We start from the raw sequence: 22,106 nt of genomic DNA, 5'->3' as shown, positions 1-22,106 counted from the left end.
ACCTTTTCCTTCCATATTTTTATTCCGTTTATTTGAAAGGAGATTTATACTGAAAAAAATCCAGTCATTTTCCTAGCACACTCATTCTTCCAAATCTCTATTTGTCTATGGGGTTTTGTGTTTTGAAGAGGATCGCTGAGACTGGAAACCCAAAAACCAGCCAACAGCAGCATTTATGCATGTCGTTTAAACTAATGAATTTCTCCATTAATCTTATAATTTAGATGGCAGCTTTGGCACTTTTATTTATTTCATGTAGCAACTGAAATGCAGAGCCCCTGTGAGTCTGATCTGACAACCTTCACCACAAAGGCAGAGCTCCTGTTGTTAGACAACTGGACTTAATGATCACAGCAAGCAGGATTGAAATTTTATTGGTGTGCTTCTGTGTGACTGTGACAGTGTTGACACTAAATCAAATTCAATTAGCAAGGGCTTGCTAATGAGTAATACTGCTTTGCAAAGTAGAAAGGACAAAGCATTTTGCAATCTCCAGCCTGCAGACTGGTTGCTCTCAGTGTTAACAGAGCAATAGCATAAGGAACCACTGCAGGATTTTCTCCCTAGATTAATGTTAAAGAGTGCTTTGCTAATGAATCCCTGAACAAATGTGTTGTGTGTTACTGGAGAGAGGGGTGGCAGGAGAGAAAATACAAGCAGCGTTTTTGTCCTCAAGTGCTCTTGAAGTGATTTATAAAACCGCTGTGGAGCATAGAGAGCAGTGGAAACTCCATCAGCAGATGACAACATGGCTGAACAGAGTCTCACGCCAGGAATTGTGCCCTGTGAGCTACCAGACCTAATGCCACTGCCCCTCGTGCAGTGCTGGTGGGCATTGCACATCTCAGGGGCATGCAGCAGGCAGCTGCCCGTGTGCTCAGCCCTGTGACTGGCTGCATTGCTGGCTGCGCCCAGCAGAGCACTTGGGCAGCCCCGAAGGCTGAGGGCATCTGCCATGAAGCCTCGAGGACGAGGAGCCTTTCAATGAAAAAGCATGCGCAGGTGCTCGGCCAAGGCTGCAGCACTCAGCATCTGGTAAGGCTGCGCTCTGTCAAGTGAGCAGTTAAGCAAACACAGCGGCTTTCCTTACACAGCACCCAGCGGAGCGAGGTGGAAGAGGTGCACCGTGTGCCAAAGGGGCTGCTGGACCCCTGGCTGCCTTCATCTGTGTTCCACTTACTGTTCACCTCGTAAGCCTGTCTGTGCATGTGAGGTATCTTTTGAGTAAAGAGCATGGAAAAATGTATTTCATAATACATGAATGAGGTGGTCGCCATTTAAATTACAGAATAGCAACAATAATTTCCCCTTTAACGTCTGCTGACAAGTCCAACACTGAATTCTTGAGCAAGTTACATATGTGTCATTGATACTGATTTGCCTCCTTTATAGTCTTCAATCAATACATCAATATTAACTTACAGTGATATTTCTATTTAATGTTTTGAAATATTTTAATTCCTACTGGACGTGACATCTCTCTTTGGTTTGCACACACACACTTTACATTAATGCATATGTATAAAATCAGTGTTGCATACTGATATCATATGACTCCAGTTCCAACTGATGATAGCTTCGTAAAATTTAAATAATTTGGACTGATGTTTTTCCCCAAAACTTATGATTTCCTTCTCAGTAAATGTTCCTGGAAAATTTTAACTGAAATATTTCAGCCACTTCCATAATGAAGGCTTGAGAACAGTACTTCCTGTTGTCCAACCTGAAGCCATGACCAAAACTAAACTATGTCTTACTGTATAACCAGGCTCTTCAAATTTGCCCTGGTTTGCATACATTCATATTCCTGTCATGTTAGCAAGTGTGAATAACACATTGTTTATGGCAGCTTATAGGGGGTTTCAAAGTAAATCTGGAACCAAATCCAGTAATTTGTTATTTCAGTCTTCTCCACTGACTTTTTCTTCCAAGTCAAAGCCATTCAAGACACTCATGCCCCCACGCTGCACTTCACCATGTCCTGACTTTGCTTTTGGGGGACTATGGTGTATACAGAGTCATCCAAATCATCAGACATACTAAGACAAATCTAGGAGCAAGGGCCAGGAAATGTAAGCCCTTTAGCATCATCTTCTGGAGCAAACTACACTGCACTGTCGAGGCCCCACCTCAAGTACTGTGTGCAGTTTTGGGTGCCTCAATATAGGACATCAAACTATTAAAGTGTGACCAGAGGAAGGACAACGAAGATGGTGAAAGGCTTTGAAGGCAAGACTTATGGAGGAGTGGCTGAGGTCGCTTGGTTTGTTCAGCTTGGAAAAGAGAAGGTTGAGGGGTGACCTCATTGCAGCCTACAACTTCTTCATGGTGGGCAGCAGAGGTGGAGGTGCTGATCTCCTCTCTCTGGTGACCAGCAGTAGGACATGAGGAAACGGAATGAAGTTCAGGCTGGATATGTGGAAAATGTTCTTCACTTAGAGGGTGGTTGATCCTGGAAGAGGCTCCTCAGGGAAGTGGTGGTACCACCAAGCCTGTCAAGAGTTCAAGGAGCAAGGAGTTGGACTTGATGATCCTTATAGGATCCCTCCAACTTGAGATACTCTATGAAACACTGATGGTTCAATAGGCACTGCATGATTCTCAGACCTACACATCCTCTTATTACCATGGAGAGTCACCTCAGGGGAAATATGTTTTGCACATACTCTGTAGAGATGCTCCAGCACTTCTGAGCTACATTGCTAGTAACTTCTGTTTATACTGCACCTATGGCACACTTGGAGTAAGGAGGATTTTCCCCTGGAATTGGCTGGGGCTGGGACTGGAGCTGTGATCTGGGACTCGTGATCTTATGGCCCTTCCTGAAATAATTTGCTTCAAATTGTGGCCCTCAAAGGTGGGATCATCTCAAAGATGATGCTGCCCAAATCAAAGAAGACAGGGGAACCTTTTGCTCTGTCCTTTCAAAGTCTGGGGGGTTTACCCTGGGGATTTCAGAAACTCCCTTTTTTTACATCAGAATTAATTATTTCAGGTCTCTCACATTTTTACAGAGTTGTGTGCAGATATTCATCTGTATGTATGAAGATGAGGGGTGAAGGCGAACTGCTTGGTGGCTGGTTGCCTGGGATTTTTGGTCACCAGCCACTGTTGCTGTCCTGCCTGCCCAAGGTCTGTTGCAGACTTGAAACCGTCACCTCTTCCATTGAAGCTGAATGTTTCACAGAAGCTCTCTTAAATAGATGATTTATCTTCTAAGACATTGATTTGTCAGCTGTTTTTGAAAACGGTTTTGACGAAATGTCTTTCTTACTCAACAGCTTTTCTGTAGCTTTTGGCAGTCAGGAAACAGCAAACATCCTAAGATTAAGAAACCCTTCCTGGGAAACTCTGAGAGTACCTGCTTTAGCAGGGGGGTTGGACTAGATGATCTCCCAAGGTCCCTTCCAACCCTTGTGATTCTGTGAAACATTTCGTCAAAACCGTTTTCAAAAACAGCTGACAAATCAATGTCTTAGAAGATAAATCATCTATTTAAGAGAGCTTCTGAACAAGTTTATTTCTTTTATTTTAGTTCCTTATTTTTCAGCTGCTGCTTTTTAAAACTGGCATATGCATATCTGGTTAAGTTGTAAAAAATAAATATTTTTTAAGCACTTGAATACCAATGAACATGAGAAAAAGGCTTGGGAGAAATTTCAGAATTCTTTTTTGAGGGCAGTGTTGTGTAGTGTGTACAGCAAGTAAGACCCCAGGCCAAACATTGAACAACTAACAGAAAACAAGCTATTGACTGCTTGCTTTTTCAATGAACACCATCTGTCCTATGTATTAAGTGAGGTAGAGTTCTATGGAGAACACGTTGCTGAATCTTGTAATTCACAGTTATATGGTAATACATACACTCCAGAAGGAATAATTATTTCCGGTATTCCCTAACTTGAGATCTTGAACCGCTGTCTTACTAAGGGTCTTTTAACTTAGGTTGTGTGTGTGCTATGCACATTGTGTAGCATGAATAATGACACTGTCATACCATGAGATGTTTCAATGCGGTCCAAATATTCAGTCAGAAATGCTTGGGAAATACAGTATTTTCTTCATTCAGTGAATCAGATTATATTCTGCATTTTCCATTGCTGAAGACCAATGTAAGAGGAGACTGGACCTCCAAAGCTTTAATTTCTACTCTGCTATTTTAAATTGGTGATTGCCTTTGGGCAAATCACTTAATCAGCCTCTGATCTTGGTTATGCTGGTGAGCCTGAAGTAACTAAATCAAAAACAAAGGAGCTGAACTGAATTTATATGACCACAACAGATAAAAATCTGTCTCTAAAAGTGCAATGTAATAGCTAAATTTATTTATTAGTTATTATTTATTGTTTTATTTAAAACATTAGATTTTTACAATCCTAACACAGAGTTTGTGAATTCTTGTTGAGTTTTAACCTTTATTCATTCAGGATGTCTCCTATCCCCTCTACATGATGGCAAAACAAATAGTTTTGGGGGAGAAAGGAGTATTTTCTTTCCTACTGCGACGATATTTCAAAGGTATGATGCTATTTTAAATATCTTCTGTTTCGTCGAGAGAATTGTTTGTGGTAAATACGTGGAATTGATGCACTCAAAAGAATTAGATCACAACATCCTACCATCCTTGAGCATGTTAATTTGGAACCTAAGTGCTGCATTTTGTTTTAATATAATGATTACTTTAGGGTTCTCCTTTAGACCTTGTGAAAAGCTGTGTGGCCTGGGAGTTATGCTTCACATACAGTAGAGCCTTCCATCCCTGAGAGGTTTGCAATACAAGTAGAGCCTCACACTTGTCCTGAAGGAATAAAACACATCTAGCTGGTAATTAACACTTAAAATGACATATCAATTCAAGTGGCAGAGCCATGAACTGAACCCCTGTTTTGGCTCTCACTTTCCAGATCTAGCCACATTACCGCCTCATGAAGACAAGAGGTCCAGAGAATGGCTTTAAGTAAATCATGAGTTATGAACCTGTTTTTGCCCTCTGCTTAGCACAGTGGGAGGTAAATACAAAGTGGATGATCCTGCAGAACATTTTAATTGCAGTAAAAAGACTTTAGGTAAGTCTAAAGCTGTAACAATGAGAAAGAAGGCAAAAAAAAGAAGTGGAGCCATTGATGTGACGGCAAGCAGACCCATGGTTAGAAGGTGGAAGTTCCTTGTTGAGTAAGCATATTGGAGCCATTTATAGAGGTAAGATAATTACAGAGGATTTTTCTCAGGGTAAAATCCTCTTGTACTGAAGGATTAAGTTGCTGTAGTTAACCTGATCTTAGGTAGGCAGCAATGCGAGTACCATTAATAAAGCAATTTTTCTTTCCTTATCCAAAACTGAAATGGAACTGTGCTGTAGTTGGATGACTAGGTACAAGCCAAGTATTCCTTCCTTCTCTTCTTTGCTTCTCTCTACCTAAAATGTTGATAATAAGTAGACAGCTACTGTGAAACAAATTCAAGGTAATAGGTTTTTTCATAATGAGGTAAATTGAGAAACCATCTGAAAGAGTGTAATTTCTTGTTTAACTGAAAATGCTTTCGAAATGTTTCTTTATTATGACCAGTCTCTGAGGAAAATCACTGATTCAGACTTGGTCCATATTCCAAAATGGAATTTTAAGTTGCTGACTTCACTGTTAAATATTTTAGGATCTTAATCTGTTCATGTTAGCTACGTGACCTACTCTTCTGTGGCAGAAAGACTGCATTTCTACATAAAGCCTTTGCTGTGAGGACACTGTGAGTGGGGAGCTGTGGTGGCATTTTACATTTACTGGTCAATAGATTTATTTTATTAGTACTGCTGAAGACAGCTACTCGATTTTTTTTTTTTTTCATGGTTGCATCCATGCAAAACTGCAACAAAGCAAAGGGCTACTTCCCACTCTCCACTGAGACTACAAGCCTCAAGGCCAGTAGACCACAGGGTCTGGAGGGAAGCTAGGGTAGGAGGCCCTCTCCAGGCAGTTGAAGCTGAATCAATGTAGTAAGCTGTAGAAAAAATAAGTAGGCAAAGTAGGATTTGACCACAGTTGTTAGAGGGCAGGTGCAATAGCAAAACTTCTGGGCTCCTTAATGCATGATGATTGTTCTAGGCCTGTGGAGTGGGCCAGATTGGACCTTGCCTTTCACTTAACAAGCTCTGCCATGTGCTTTAGAGACTGTAAGTATTATTCTGTGTTCAAAATCCATGCTGGAATGACAGAGATTTTAGGTGCTGCCTTTTCTACAGTTTTGTATATCCACTTCTTTTGTTGACATTGGGAAGAACACAATGGCTTCAGTGCCTCCTCTGGATCTTGAAAGTGTGATGCACCAGATTCCTGAAAACTTTGCAAAATAATTGCCAAAAAAGTTTTCAAGTGCTGCTAGAGCTAGGGATGAAACCAGAGATTCCTCTTCTCCCTGTACATCTCCCAGTTAGGGAGGAGATGTTTAGACAAACATGCCTCTTTAGTTCAGATTTACTAGCCTTTTCCAATTCAGACTGGCTAGAAAAAGAACAAGTTAAACAGCATCTTGAGGTGCATGAAAACTGAATCTAAGAGTTGAGGAATCCAAATTTGATTAAATCTGGAATGGCAGCTTGACCCCATTCTTCTACTAATGTAGGCATGATTGCACCCAACCTCTGGTAAGTAAGTGTTCAGTGACATTGTGTCTCTGGGAGTTATTAAAATTTATTACCAATAAAATATTAATTGTACAAATACTATGAATCCTCAAAGTTCACTCTGTCTTAGACAGTGGGTCTGGGTATATCCATTCTCCAGAATGGCAGGAAGCCCTGGATGTTCTGAACTGTTCTTAAATTTATCTGTGTTGGTCACTGAGTTGTTCCTAAACCTTTTTATTGAGATAAAAAAAGATCTGTTCAAAGGTGAGCTGTATGGTCCCCTGTTCTTTCTTAAACACAGGGTTTGAATCTTTTCACTGTGTTATATAACTGAGCAGTACTGTTAAGCAAGATTGGACAGATTCTGTTACAGATTGGTTGTTTCTTGGCTTCTTCCAATATCACCAGGAACATGTAGTATACTAAATCATTATCATGCCTTCCTTCCACTGTTTTCTTAAATCTTTTGTTGGGATGACTTTTGTTTGTTTAGCTCTTTGTATGTAGGTCAGCCCTCAATGCAATTAATTTGTTAAAATGTTACCTTGAGTTAGGTTACTAGGTCGGTTCAGAATAAAGTAGGTTCATTGTTTAGAGATTTTATTTTGTTTGTATTACCTAATAGCAACTTAAAGAATTTCTAAAATAAATAGGTGATGCTCTGTTTTGTATGTGAAACTGTCCTTGAGAAAGTGAAATGTGTACCTGAGGGGCCAAAGGTCAGGATGGTGTCAGGAAGATGAAGATCCTTTTGCATCCTGCTACCCTTTTATTTGATCTAATAGAAACAAGCCTCCTTTTCATGAGATTTCACGGAAAACTTCTCAGAACTTGACCAGTATACATCTAATGAATCTATAAGAGTCCACCTAATCGGTAAGACAGAATTAGGCCTGCTGCCTAATTTCATTGTACATATTCATTCTATGTGCATGGTGGCATAAATAAAAATTATGCCAAGAAATAACCATTGGAGAGTTACCAGATTTTAATATGGGGTCACAGTGATTTACAGACAAATTTGTGTGTATTTACACTTTCATACATACAAGCACGCTCTTTGTAATGGAAGGCACATGAATACAAGTGGAAATCAAACACACTGGATGGCTTTTGCATCATTGGAGATTGATACTCGTAACTGATAAGTGTATGAGCAGTTGTCATGGCTTGTACCTTTTGCTATATATGTCAATCTTTTACAATTTTACAGTATATCTTACTGGTTACAAGAAATAAAAATGCCTATGTCTGGTTGTACAGCTGATGCTCTACTATTTAGTTGAATGACTTCTGCTTTTAACATTGAATTAGCTGTTTTTCTGTGATAGGTATAAAAGTTTTTTCTCAGATATGTGATTTGTTCACATTTCAGAAGCAAGTAAATAAAAAATGGGCTACCTTTGAAATGTAGAGTACACATACTTCTTTTATTTTTAAATACTCAATAGGATATAACAGTGGAGGAAAAAAGAGTCTTTTTTTTATCTTTTAGTGCTTGGTTCAGCACTCATTGTGATGTATTTTTGACAAAACAACATCTTCCTCACCAAGCTGGAGTCTTCTACTGTGCACTGTAAACTTTAATGAGGTCTCTACTTGTGATAGGCCTGGGGACAAACTGGAAAAAAGCGATCATGTAGTGAGGGGTGAGGACATGTGGAAGAGACTATTCTGGTTGCCACTGCTGTTGCTGAATTTCAGAACTCTGCACTTTATTTTTGTCACTGTTCAAATGCAAAGCATTTTGTTAATGTCTGGTGCTGCCATGGCTATAGTTTTTAACTAAAAAAAGATAAAATTCTTAATTGGTTTCATTTTAATAGCTTCCCAGACTCATCTCAAGCAGAATTGCTTGCCTAGTTCTAGCCACATTTCACCCGTCTGAGTGAAAAGTGCATCATGTTATGCAACTAATTCTTATATTTTTGATATTAAAAACTTCACTGCAGGTCAAGACTGCAATTGGTATCAAGAAAAATGAGAACTAGATATTGCGTGGCTGATTCCAGGAACTGAAGGACAGATACTTGATCTCTATTTGTCACCTACATACATATTGAGAATTTCATGCCAGGGACAGGACGGGACACATGACATGACTGTAACAGAGGATGTCACCAAGGCTTTAAAAGCTCCTATTTTAAAGGCATTACTCAAGTTGGTAATATACAATACAAAAAGGACCCAGTGGGACCCTGTGAGTATTTTGAGTTTACGAAGCTATCAGTGACAAAGTCTCTCCTTTTACTTTTAAACCAAGTGCATTTAGAATGGTAGTTATTGAGAGAAAAAGTGCATGTGGAGCTTCAGAATGTTATTTTTAGGGAGCTTTTGCAGAGGAAAGCCAAACTTAGCAAAGTTCTGTATATTAACACTGGCAAGTGTAGCCAACGCTAGTAAGATTTGCTGTATACAGAAGATTAAGGATGGCAGGAACTACCCAGTAGCAAGGGAAGGCATGCTAAATAGTAGAGTATCTATAGATTACCTCATATTACAGCACTTGGCACACATTTATAGGTGGAGGGGAGGATAAGGCAGCTCACCATTAACATTGCACAGAACAAGAAATTCTCTATCTTCCATGCATCTGCCTTGAAAAATCTGGCTCATAGGCAATAAAGGTGGCCACGTTTTGCTGCCCGAGTGATTCATGTATCCACTGTTGTGCAGTCTAAGCCAGCCAGTTGAAATTCTTTAGTAAGATATTTTAATTATTCCACCAAACTTCAGATCTCTTAGGCAGGCCCTGCTTAAAAACAATGACCTAAGATATGGGCAACTTGTAGACAGTTATATTTACACCATCAAAACTGATGTTCCCTTGCTACCCAGCCTGAAGGCAGTAATCATTTACTGCATTGGGGAAACAAAATCTTTGTGGTTGCTAAGCAGAATTTCACTGACACAAAGATTAAAAACAGCTTCAAATTCACACTGTGGTTATAAAGAAAATATTTACATCCTGTGAAGAAGCAGTGATTATTTTCACTGGAAGAAAATATAAAGGAGAAAATGTTACTTAAAATATATGGGAATGACATTTATCCATGAATGAATAACATAGCTGAGAGCTGAGTTCATAACAGAAAAACACTGTAGGCAGATCTGCCATGCAGAGCAGCGAAAAAAAATTACTTGCAAGGCAGGAGAAAAATTTAAAAAAAAAAAAATTCATACTGACAAATGTAGGAAAGGAAAGCACAGTTTTTACATGAAGAAATGACTGCACTTTGTCAAGCAAAGGAAGAATTTCAATACACATCTGGAAAAAATATTTCTGCTTTGGAGTTTCCTAATTAACTCCAAAAGTAAATAAGGTGAAGTGATGCATTTTGGTGCTTAAAAACCATTTTGCAGAGAAAAAAAAAGAAAAAGGTACCTTATGTTGAAACTGGGTTTTGTGGTATTCTGGTTCAGCCAGCAAGTCCGAAAATCAGGTTTTTATCCTTTTCTGCAAAAGGAGAAGCTGAAGAAGTATCTTGCTCCCCTCCCACAGAAATGTGTGCAGGAAAGATTTTGGTTATCGTTATTACCATCAGGAAGGTGTCTTGATATTATTAAGTCAAAAGACTGAGGACTATTTATAAAATATATGCATATTTTATGTATGCATATGTGGGTATTTGTATAATTAGATGTTTAGGTACACCTTTTTTGTCATTTGTCTTTTTCATATAACCTTTTTTAAATGACTTGTCTGTAAATTGCTACTCTTCCTTTTGCAGCATGTTATGACTGGCTGTCAGACAAAGAACAGAATGTGTTAAATTTCATTTGATCCTGTGGGTATTTCATTGTCTAACAGTGAGGTGTGGAATGTTGCTTAGAGCTCTGCTTCTCTGCCCATTGCTTGTATATTTGGGTTTTGGGAATGCTGGGGGACTGCCTTGAGAAAGCCCAGATAAGTGCTCAGGGCAGGCATTGTATGAGGCATCACTCTGCTCTTGGGCTCTACTTTTCTGTTGCTTCTCCCAGCTTGAAACTCAGAAAGTGAAAACAAGGCCCCAAAAATTACCCAGATCAGTCCTCCAAATTCCTGGATTACTACAGTTATTTATATGAAGTGTGTGCCTCTGGAGGTGGACATGAAGGCACTCTTTCAAGAAGTCCTTGATGTGCTTCAGGTTTGTGTTTATTCTTGCCTAATGCTTATAGTTGCTAAAACATTGTGGGGAATGACAATGACATGCTGTCTGAAAGGACCTCAAAAAGATCACCTTGAATGTGACTACAGCAATAGGACAGTGTACACATTATCAAAGTCTGAACATTAATGAACACAGTACTTTGTACTTTAACAGAGACCATTTGATCAATGCAATCCTGTAAGGTTATCTAAATCTGTCAAAGTACAAGGCTAGTCAAGAATATATTTTGCTGTAGTTATCATTTCATTCACATTTGCTGTATTTCTCTCCCTGGAGTTCTAGCACTTCGAAGAAAATTTTAAAATGCATAAGGTTGTTCATCCAAGCTGACTTGTGACCTGTGTTTGACTTCCATCACCACTTTGGTTTTGCACTGGGGTAAATAAATACCATGGGAAATGAAGGTGCTCCCAAGCCATGCTGTTGTCAGTGGATAAGATTTTTCTTTGCTATATACTTTTAAAGATATCTATGCATTTTTAATATATTAAGCAACAAAATAAACTAAAAGCACAGTTTTTACTCTGAAGTTTAAATCTGAATCTTTGCTTCTAAGCTGAAGTCTCTGGGGAAGAGTGTATGTACCTGTAAGTTTGACTACTTTTCTCATTTATAAATATATACTCAACACTGAACCTTGTCTTAACTATGTTTTTAGGCCATCACAGCTAACTGTTACCATTACATTGAAACATAATGGTAGAATATCTCAAGTTAGAAGGGACCCATAAGGATCATTGAGTCCAACTCCCTGCTCTTCGCAGGACTAACTAAAACTAAACCATAAGACTAAGAGCATCATCCAGATGCTCCTTGAACTTTGACAGGCTTGGTGGCACCACTGCTTTCCCGGGGAGCCTGTTCCAGTGATCAACCACACTCTCAGTGAAGAATCCTTTCCCAGTGTCCAGTCTGAACTTCCCCTGATGCAGCTTCATTCCGTTTCCTCATGCCCTACTGCTGATCACCAGAGAGAGATCAGCACCTCGCACTCTGCTGCCCCCGTGAGGAAGTTGTAGAGTGCGATAAGGTCACCCCTCAGCCTTCTCTTCTCCAACCTGAACAAACTCCGCCGCATCATGTAAATCTTGCCCCCGAGGCCTTTTACCATCTTGGTTGCCCTTCTCTGCACACACTCTAATAATCTGATGTCTTTCTTATACTGAGGCACCCGAAACTGCACACAGTACTTGAGGTAGGGCTGCACCTGTGCAGTGTAGAGTGGGGCAATCAGCTCCCTTGACCAGCTAGTGATGCTGTGCTTGATGCATCCTAGGACATGGTTGGCACTTTTGGGTGCCCTGGCACACTGGTGACTTGTTTTCAAGTTGCCATCAACCTGACACCCCAGATCTCTTTCTGTGGGGCTCCTCTGCAGTGTCTCATCCCCAATTTGTATGTATAACCAGGATTACCATGTCCCAGGTGGAGAATCTTTCACTTGCCCTTGTTAAACTTCATACGTTTGGTGATTGCCCAGCTCTCTATAGTCTATCCAGATCTCTGTAAGACCTGTATACCCTCAAGGGAGTTCACAGCTCCTCCTAGTTTAGTACATGATACTTACTTAATGTACATTTGATTACTGTGTCCAGATCATTTATAAAAACATTAAAGAGCACTGGCCCTAAAGTCAAGCCCTGAGGAACCCACTGATGACTGGCCACCAGACTGATGTAACCCCATTTAATATAACCCATCAGCCAGTTTCTCACCCAGCGTATTATGGACTTGTCTAGCTGAGTGCTGGATACTTTGTCCAGAAAGTGGTGATGCTTTGATGTATCAAAAGCTTTGCTAAAATCAAAAAAACCCACATCTACTGGATTTCCTTGGTCAGCTAGATGGGTGACCTTGCCGTAAAAGGAAATTAAGCTGGTTAAGCAGGACTTTCCCCTCCTGAACCCATGCTGGCTATGACCAATGACTGCACTGGCTCTCAAGTGTTTTTCAATAACTCCTAGAATGACCTCTGTAATTTTGCCAGGCACTGGTAATACATATTCTAATATCATACATATAATACTATAATAAATACATATCCTAATGTAACGTTTCAATATCTATATTGCAATACATATTTTTATCTGCTTAGTATTGAAATATGTCTGCTCTAGCTCTTTCAAAAAGTGGTTGTGACACATTTTTATTGTTAAGATTTAATGTAAATAGGTGCATTTCTTCCTACATAGCATTTTAATAGCAACTTGCAATTTCTGTAAAGGTCCCATTTTTCACAGGAGTCATTGGTACTAAGCAGTATAAATATATTTGCAGATTATATTAAACGAGAATAAATTGTTTGAGTCTTTTCTCAAGTCTTTTCTTTTCTCGAGCCTTTCTGTTTCACTGAAAGAAAGCCTCTGGAAGTTATAGCTCATTTCCTTAGGACTGAAATCTCACAGACCACAGATGTTGTCTTTTAAAAATGGTAGGGTATTTTTAATTCATATTTGTGCAAATTGCAGATCATAATTTTTTTCATATTGTTCTTTACCATATTTATCCCCTACTGTGGATTTTATAGCATTTCTTCCTCATCTACTGGATTATTCTTCAAAACCTCCATAACTCTTAAGCTCCTTTTCACAGGGGTACTTCTGCATAGAATATATATTCTATTCAAAACAATATTTGATACAAAAAATCACACAAAACCAAATATTTATTTAGATAGAATTGCAAAGCAATTTACAATAGATTGCTTATGCTGGAGAAACATCCACTGTCAATGAACCATTTTAAGAGGTTCTTTGAAAAAGACAGTATAAAAACCTTGTGTAGAAAAACATTTGACATATTTCCTTTGCTGTTCAGCTGTTACTAACTTTCAGATTCTTTCAGAGTTTCTGAATAGAATGCCTAAATAGCACCAGCCAGGCTTTTCTTGCTATTCTTCTAGCTATAGGGAAAATAAAAAATTAATATATATTGCTTGAGCCTTTTCCTAACACTGTATCAATAAACCATGGCCTATATTTGGGTCATCACTAACATGAACCTGTCAATCCATCTCTGACCCATAAGCTGATTTTATTCAGTGATGATTTTAATTACTATTTTTCCCCTATTTGCTCTTTCAGATCAATCTCTCTACTTCTCTTTGGGCCAGGTTCTGCTAACGAATATTTTTGAATCTATGTAATTACTATTACTACTCCGTATATACATATACTGTGGGGTTTTTGTTTTGCTATGTTTTTATCATGAAGAATGCCATTGTTGCTTTTGCCATATGTGGAACAAAAAGCAAAGCTAAGTAAAGAAGAATACTTTTGAATCGTGGAGGGAGAAAGACAAGATGGCTGTACCCACTCACTAACAGTCAAGTTCTGTTGTAGTGTCTTACTTAAGTTGATTGGCCCATTACTTCATACATACTCCCTTCAAATCAAGTTTTGGCATGAGTCACTAGTTCTTTGGGAAAATAATTTATTTCTAAGCTGTCTTTAAGTGTGGAGATTGTAATAAGCCATGCCAGACCAAGTAAGTAGCTGACACTGCAGAAAGCACTGGTCTTGTATCAAACTGCAATGAAAATTATTACATGCCAGCTGTCTTTTTGTTGACAGCTATCTATATGTAGTTCTAAAACTTTCTCTTGCCAGATTAGTGTAACATCAACCCCAGTTACACAATCCTGTCTCAGATAAATGAAGAGTATTTCTGGATTTGTTCCCTCAGGGTCTATTTTCCATATTGGTCCAATGCCAGATAACTCATTTTAAACTTTGGGCACACATTCCTTGTCACAAAGCTGTTCATTTACACTACGTTCAATTGTCCTGGTGTTGAGCAGACCATTCCAGCTCAGTTCAATTTTTGTTTGAAATTGCCATTAATATTTCCCTTTGCTCTGTTGTTCTGGCTAAAAAAACTCAAATGGCTGAAACATTTACACAGTGCTCTTCTTCCTGTTTTTTTCTTCGTCAGTGCTCACCACCAAGGTTATGTCATGATCTGTGCTTAAAAAAAAAAAAAGTTAATTATCTGAGGCATAGTTATTTCTTTGCATGGGATGCTTATGTTTATCATACAGTACCATGCTGGGTGACAAATTTGCCTCATCCTAACAGTATTGATGGTGAGTGATTGTCCAAATGCAGTAAATGTCTATTATGAATGTTTGAAAAAACCATACTTACTACTTTGTTCTGGTACACACGGATGTAAGATTATGTCTATGAACATAGTTGTCCTTCATCTGTTCTCAGCTCATGCGACTAGTCCTTCAGCTGCCAACACGTGTCATTTCAATTCATCCTGTCATAAAGGGCTGATAAATCTTCAATGAGCAAAGTGGATAGTTAACTTTAAGTAGAAATAAATTATGTTAGCATGACATCACAAGCTTCAAACAATACGACTATGTGTTCCCAGGTCAGACACGGTATTTGCTTTAACTCCATTGCTTGTGTTCCTTTCATGAGTTCTGTACGCACAAATTGCTGTATGTTAAGATGGATGTTTATCTAATTAAGAACGTTACACTTAGGATGTCCAGACAGACATGAGGTGTACCCTTTGATGCAGAGTTAAGGTACATCAGAAGCTGAAGTTTCTTTTGTGCCAAGGTAGCAAGGCATAATGTGTCTAATTTACATAAGGTACCTACATTGCACATTAGTTGAATTACCTCTTTAAAGTTATCCATACTGTGTCTGTCAGCAATGATGGACTACTTATAGATGTGAATTTAAGGCATTCATTCATTTATGGGTCCAAAGTACTTTGGATCCTCACAAACCATCATTATGTCTTGGAGCACTGTATTTTGTATTTGGATCTCCACGATGGATGAAAAGTGCATACAATAACATGTATGCTGACAGCTTCTTATTAGCAATTCATTTGAAGAAATAGCTACTTTGCATATGTGATGTTTGAAGCACACATGCACAGAAATGTGTGTTTGCAAAATTATCAGGCAAATAGAAGAGGTGGTGTTAACAATTTACATTTATATACATGCTGACACATTAGTTGTGCGCTAATATTGTCATCAGCTTAAAATAGACCCTCTGTTATGTCCTCATATGTAATAGCACTCTAAAATAACTTTTGGATCTGAAACACTGGAAACAGGAGAAGAGGAAACAGTAGTGGAAAGCTAACCTGTCACAAGGACTGTCCAGCCTTGCAATTCATTTATATCTGATCAGCTAATATCAGCTTTCAGTTGTATTGCCCAAAGTGATACTGTATAAACTGTTAACAGGGTTGTATTGCTCAAATGAAGCTTGGGCCTGATACCTAGTGTGTGATTCAAGAACTTAAACAGATCTTGAATCTTCCTCAAGGGAAAGGGACAACACAATAAAAATGCAAAAAAAACCCACTGGGTGACTGGCATCAGCCACTAGTGATCAAAATAACCGTCAGTGCTTTTCAGCACTGTTAATTGTAGCGTTAAGGGAGACATATAGTTTAAGAAAACAAAGACATTAGCCTGGGATTTGCTACTTCAGAACAGTGTGTTTGAAAAAGATCAGCTTGCTCCTGAAACAGAAAATAGACTTCATGGTTAAATAAATAGTTTCCTAGCTGTATCAAGATTAATATAGAAGATTGATTTACTCAGCAGGCTAATTCTGGAGAAAACTTTCCTTAGGTTCATTGTAGATAAAAAGAGACTAGCAGAGGTTCAAGAAACTTTTATCTAAATGTGTATGTAGCTAGGTAAACTTCCCAAAGTGTTGAGAGATGCCTATTTGTGTTTTGAGGTTTCATTTCTCATTCTTTTAATAAATTCTTCCCTCTTGTTTCTTTTGTTTGGTTAAAATACCATTACATTGGAACCTCTCTAATAAAACTTTCTGACTTAGATATGTGCATTGAAATTTTATAGTAACTTTAGTCAAAAAGGAAGATTTAATTGGATTTATTTTACTGTTGTTGCACTTGTAAGATCCAGAAAAGCTGAGAGAGGGCAAACCACAGTCTGCTTGGTTTTGTGCATCAGCTGGTTGGTTGTTAAATTTCAGATAGTTAGAGCCACTCAGGTAAGGAATTTGCACTTTGTATGTCACTGAAGACTAACCATGACACAGTGGCATCAGAAATAAAAGTTATTTTTCTAGATAACACTTATTGCCTTATTTATAGAATAAGAAAGAATCTGCCTGATTCTCAGGCCCCATGCTGAGCTTTCAGGGCCTGCAATTAGAAGAAATGGAAATAAAATCCTCTGTAAAAAAAATTACATTGAAAAAAATAAAGATGGAATTTTTAATGCAGGGGGTTTTTTGCATTTTTTCAGAGCCTTTTCGATGGATATATAAAGTACTGAGTTTAAATATTCCCAGCGTCCCAGGACAAGCCCACTTCCTACATTCAATTGGGTGGGACATGGCTTAGAATTTCGTGCTGTTTCTGATGTTTTGCCTGTCCCTTTATATTTTGCAAATCTTTTCTCTTTCTGAAATAATCATCTGTGGAAAAATAAATAGAAATAGCAGCAAAAGACTTACGGAGTTAGCTTTCTGGGCAGTACCTGTACACCTAAGCTGCCATAGATTTGCAGCCACAAATAAGATTGTTCTGCACATCTCACAGAAGGATTTCTGTGGGTTGTTGCTACTAGCTGTGCTAAGCTTCCCAATTTAGCCATGGACACCTGGCCAGCAAAGGAGGGATGCAGCTCACATAGAGCTATAGCAGCTGATAAGCTTACCTGTAAGTCAAGAAGCTCAAAGGTGCCTCTGTTAATGGAGTATATGTTAAAGAAACAACTGAACCCAGGGCTTCATCTGGGGATTAATGGAAATGTAATCCAGAAGGATTAAATGGAAAAAAATATGCTTAAATAATATATTTTCTTAGGAGACATCTGGGGAGAGATCTTTATTCTTGTGCATCAACATTATCCCTAAAATAAAAACTAGTCCTGCCTCTACCAACTACTATCTTTCTACTCTGCAGGTACATTATCCCTCTTACCTTTTTTCTGAATACTTATGTCAAAAAGAGCTCAATGTCTCCTCAGCTTTCTCTAACTCCCTGCTTAATGAAAACAGGGGCAGTTTGGATCCTTACACTTATTTATTTGCTTAAATCTCTGAATGAGCTGGTTCTTTTTTAACCTCAAATTGGTTAAACTTAACAAATTCCTTTTCAAAAAAAAAAAAGGTTCTTTTGCTAAACATTGAAAACTAAGAAGAAGCACTGTCTGAATTCAAGTTGCAACCTCCTCTCTTCTAAGCAAGGGATTGGAGACAGGAGTGGCTCAGGCAAATGATTCCTCTTAAACCAAGACTTATAAAGGCATGCTGCACACACAATCGGTAAGATCCATAATTCTAGAGTCTTTACTTGTGACTTCAGAAGTGAATTCTCCTTATGTAAAATGCAGGTTGGTCAAGCCAAATGATTGTGCTTCTGCACCCAGTGTTTTTGGGCACACGAAACATCTGATACACAGTAAAATTCCCATGCCCTGAAATAGAAGAAAGTTTTTACAGCTCCAGAAATTAGACAGTTCAGCTCTGAGTGAGATGGAAATCCCATTTTAGACTTTGCTGGAGCATGTTAAGTAATTTACAAAGAGATGTGCCTTCAAATCCCTTAGGCAACAAAAAATACTTATCCTGCAACTGTGCCACAATCGTTAACGGATCCATTGGGTAAAAGGGAGTGTCAGCATCTCTATTTCCTTGCTGATTGTGCATTCAGATACATAAACAGTTGATCTTTTTCTTAAGGAGAAATTATTGTTTCTGGCTCCAGAACAGGTTCCTTATAGTAAACAAACACCTAGTAAACAAAAACCCTAGAGTAGGGGAGTTCATCACATTTTGTTCATTTCCCTAAACGACTAATACTAATACTGCTAATAATATAGTTTTGCTTATGTACCAGTGAAAGTCATCTTTCTGACTGCAGACAGTCTTACTGTTTGTTTAAAACTCAATTCCCTTCCATTTGTAATAGAGAGATACAGATATAACAGCAGAAAGGATTTTATGGGTGTCTTTACAGATGTTGCGTTGCTGGAACATGTCCAGAGGAGAGCCACAAAGCTGGTGAGGGGTCTGGAGCACAAGCCCTGCGAGGAGTGGCTGAGGCAACTGGGGTTGTTTAGTCTGGAGAAAAGGAGGCTGAGGGGAGACCTGATCGCCCTCTACAACTACCTGGAAGGAGGCTGTAGTGAGGTGGGGTCGGCCTCTTCTCCCTGGTAACAGACGATGGGACGAGGGGAAATGGTCTGAAGTTACGACAGGGCAGGTTTAGGTTGGACATTAGGAAAAACTTATTCACAGAAGGGGTTGTCAGGCACTGGAATGGGCTGCCCAGGGAGGTGGTCGAATCCCCATCCCTGGAGGTATTTAAAAGAAGGGTAGATGAAGTGCTTAGGGACATGGTTTAGTGGTGGGATGGCAATGTTATGTTAATGGTTGGACTTGATGATCTTAAAGGCCTTTTCCAACCTAGACTATTCTATGATTCTATTCTATGATTCTATGGTTTTCAAGCAGGAAGATGATGAACGTCTTCAAGCTCCGGGTGCCATTTTCGAAAGTAATTCCAGAAATTGAGGGTTTAAATGTCATCAACTTCCACAAAGAGTTAAGCTTGTCTACTCAAATCCTTGCAAATAATTTTTAAAGTATTTTTTGGTACTAGAAACCAAAACTAGTTTGTACCATCAAACCGAAAACTACTTGTTACTAGAAAGACTTCATTAACTAGTGCCCGCTGAATTGTTAGGTAGATCTCCTGTAGGCTTTCAAAAGCTCTATGTCACTTTTGAAAGTGAAGCTCCTACAATTACTAAGAGGTTTTTAAATGCTTTATCATGCACTGCAAAATTGTTGTTTCATCTGCACACTGAAGCAATGAAAAATTAAGCAGCCTCAGGAATAAAAGTTAATAAAATAAATAGTAAAAATTAATTGTAATTTATATTGGTTGGTCTCTAAGGCAAATGTCAAGGCACAAAGAATTCTTTGAAAGAATGAGATATCAATGGTAGGGGAAAAAAAAAAAAAAGGACATTTGGTTTGAGTTAAGCACAGCTTAACAGTTCTGACTTTCCAGCCATCAGAAGGTTCTTTGTGTATGTTTTCTTGCCTACAGTCCAAATGTCTTTATCAGAAGAAACATATGCATGTTTTATATTACGTCAACACACATCAAAATCACTGGAGACTTACAGAGATGAGATAACTTGAGTCATTACATAGCAGTTTCATCTACTCATCAGTCAGGATATTTTTCTTGAATATGTTAGTAACTACTACTTAAATACCATATACATGTAGTTCTGTTCTAGAAAAGTTATTTAGTTGATTGATTTGCATTGTTTTGAAGTTTCTATAAAGAAAAGGCTTCATTAATATATTAGCTTTGACAAATAAACCCTTTTAGGTACTCATGGTCAACAAAAACATTATTGGCAAATGTAGCATGATAGTTACTTCAAAATCCCTAGTTAACTCTTGATTTAAGTCTTTGAACAGATACTCCCTTCCAGGTGACTAGTGAATATTGTCTTTCACAACATTAGACATTTATGTCTTTATTGCTCACTTTATATATGATTTTCAGTAATAGTTTTAATTCAAAACAAATTATAATTGGAGTCTAAAGGAATTCTGTTATAGAAGGTTATATCATGAGCCTCGCTAGTACATTTTGACTACTAAACCACGGTGGGTGGATGATAATGGCCTTGCGATTCTGACCTCTTCCAATAGCCTGTTGTTATTTTGCCTGTATGTCAAAAATTTTCATATGAAAATATTTACTGGGGACAGCTTCTGTAACAGTCCCACATGACAAGAGCATAACTGTGACACTGCAGTTACTTGCTGTGAACATCACAAGAATTGCAATTTGTGAAAATTTTTGAAAAATTGAAAAAAATCACAGGAAAAATCCCACTGTGCAATGTAGCACAGTTGCAATGAGTGGCCAGTGTGTAGGGCAGGTGAGCAAGTATAAGCCATTGGCACAGTGGTGGATAGGCAGTCAGTTGATCCCTGCAGTAAAAACTACCATCCACTTTCAGAATTGCACATGGTATATTGAGTCAGATGTGTCAGTAACAAAGCAAACTGAGAGAGTGTCCCATTTTTTTGTTCTGGCTGTAGGGAAGAAAGAGGAATTTGAAAGAAAGAATTCATGCATTCAACTTCTTCTGGAGAGAAAGGAGGGAAAATATATTTTTATATATGTCTATATAAAATCCATAAGAACTTTCAGGAAAGGAGGTGGCAAGTAGTAGTTAGAGTAGAGTATGAGTAGTTAAAGTGTTGGAAGGCTAGCAGAAAGGCATCTTATACTATCTTTTAGGAAAGGAGATTGAGTAGCAAGCAACAGTGCAGAATTCATTTGTTCTGAAATCAGTAAAAAAGAGGAGAAAGAAAAGGCAAAAGAAGACCCAAACATTGTCCTCTAGCTGCCCGTAGGCACCTCGACAGAAGAAAAGATTCAAATTCACCATGGACCTAAACTGGAGAAACATGCAATCCATCCCTTTTTGGAGGAAGCCAAGTGGTCGAAGGTTATTATCTTTTGAGATACCCAGTACCATACTGTAACTTAATTGCATGCACCCTGCTAGGAGCAACAGCAGAGGCCTATAATAAAAGCAAATCATGATCTCAATTGTTCTGTTCTGTAGCTGTTCTCAATTCCTCCTGCATCAGCTGAGTGTCTGTGATCCTACTGGGGATACATTTAGGTGTATTCCTTACACAGAGGATTCTGAGATTATGTCTTCACACATAATCAAAATTTGCTCAAGTAAATGTATCACTGTGTACCAGGATCACCTTCTTTTTCCTGATAGAATGGAGATGAGTGATTGCTGTTGGGTAATCCTTGCACCCGGCACAATCTAAGGTAAAAGTCTGCAAATGCAAAATGCTCAAGGTTAAACTAATAGGTTTCCTGGCAACCTTACAGTACCACAGGACCATCTTGCTTAGAAAAATTAGCTGACACCTGGTATTAAGTTCTGGCTTCCTGTCAGTTCTTGCCCCATTTTCTAGATGCCTTCTCTCATGGCATAAGTACAAGTGATGGTACAAACACAGCAGATACAGGAAACACAAAAGTAGAGAATCAGTAAAGAACTGAGACACAAGCTATCTAAAGCTCTCATTTTTTGTTTGTTTTTAGTGGTGTACTTACATTTCAGCAAATTATTAAATATCATGCCAATGAAAATATGCAGTTGCATAGTATATATTTTGAGATTTTAATCATAGAATCATAGAATGTTTGGAGTTGGAAGGGACCGCTAGAGGTCATCTAGTCCAACCCCCCTGCAGGAGCAGGGACACCGCTAACTAGATCAGGTTGCTCAGAGCCCCGTCCAACCTGGCCTT

The 22,106-nt window shown here is 38.6% G+C and overlaps 1 protein-coding gene across 1 annotated transcript in view; it reads left to right on the top strand.

Annotated features, from left to right (window-relative positions):
- Positions 1-852: 852 nt before the first annotated feature.
- RORB (RAR related orphan receptor B) overlaps positions 853-22,106 on the top strand; it is a 91,524-nt gene continuing 70,270 nt past the window's right edge. Inside the window, 1 exon segment of the mRNA XM_009636115.2 lies at positions 853-1,035. Coding sequence (XP_009634410.2) covers positions 853-1,035 — 183 coding nt within the window.

This window comes from Egretta garzetta, unplaced genomic scaffold (genome assembly GCF_000687185.1).
Source record: "Egretta garzetta isolate BGI_Z169 unplaced genomic scaffold, ASM68718v1 scaffold353, whole genome shotgun sequence".
In the NCBI taxonomy this organism is placed as follows: Eukaryota; Metazoa; Chordata; class Aves; order Pelecaniformes; family Ardeidae; genus Egretta; species Egretta garzetta.
Note: the sequence above shows the minus strand (reverse complement) of the source record. Positions and strands in the feature narration are given on the sequence as shown.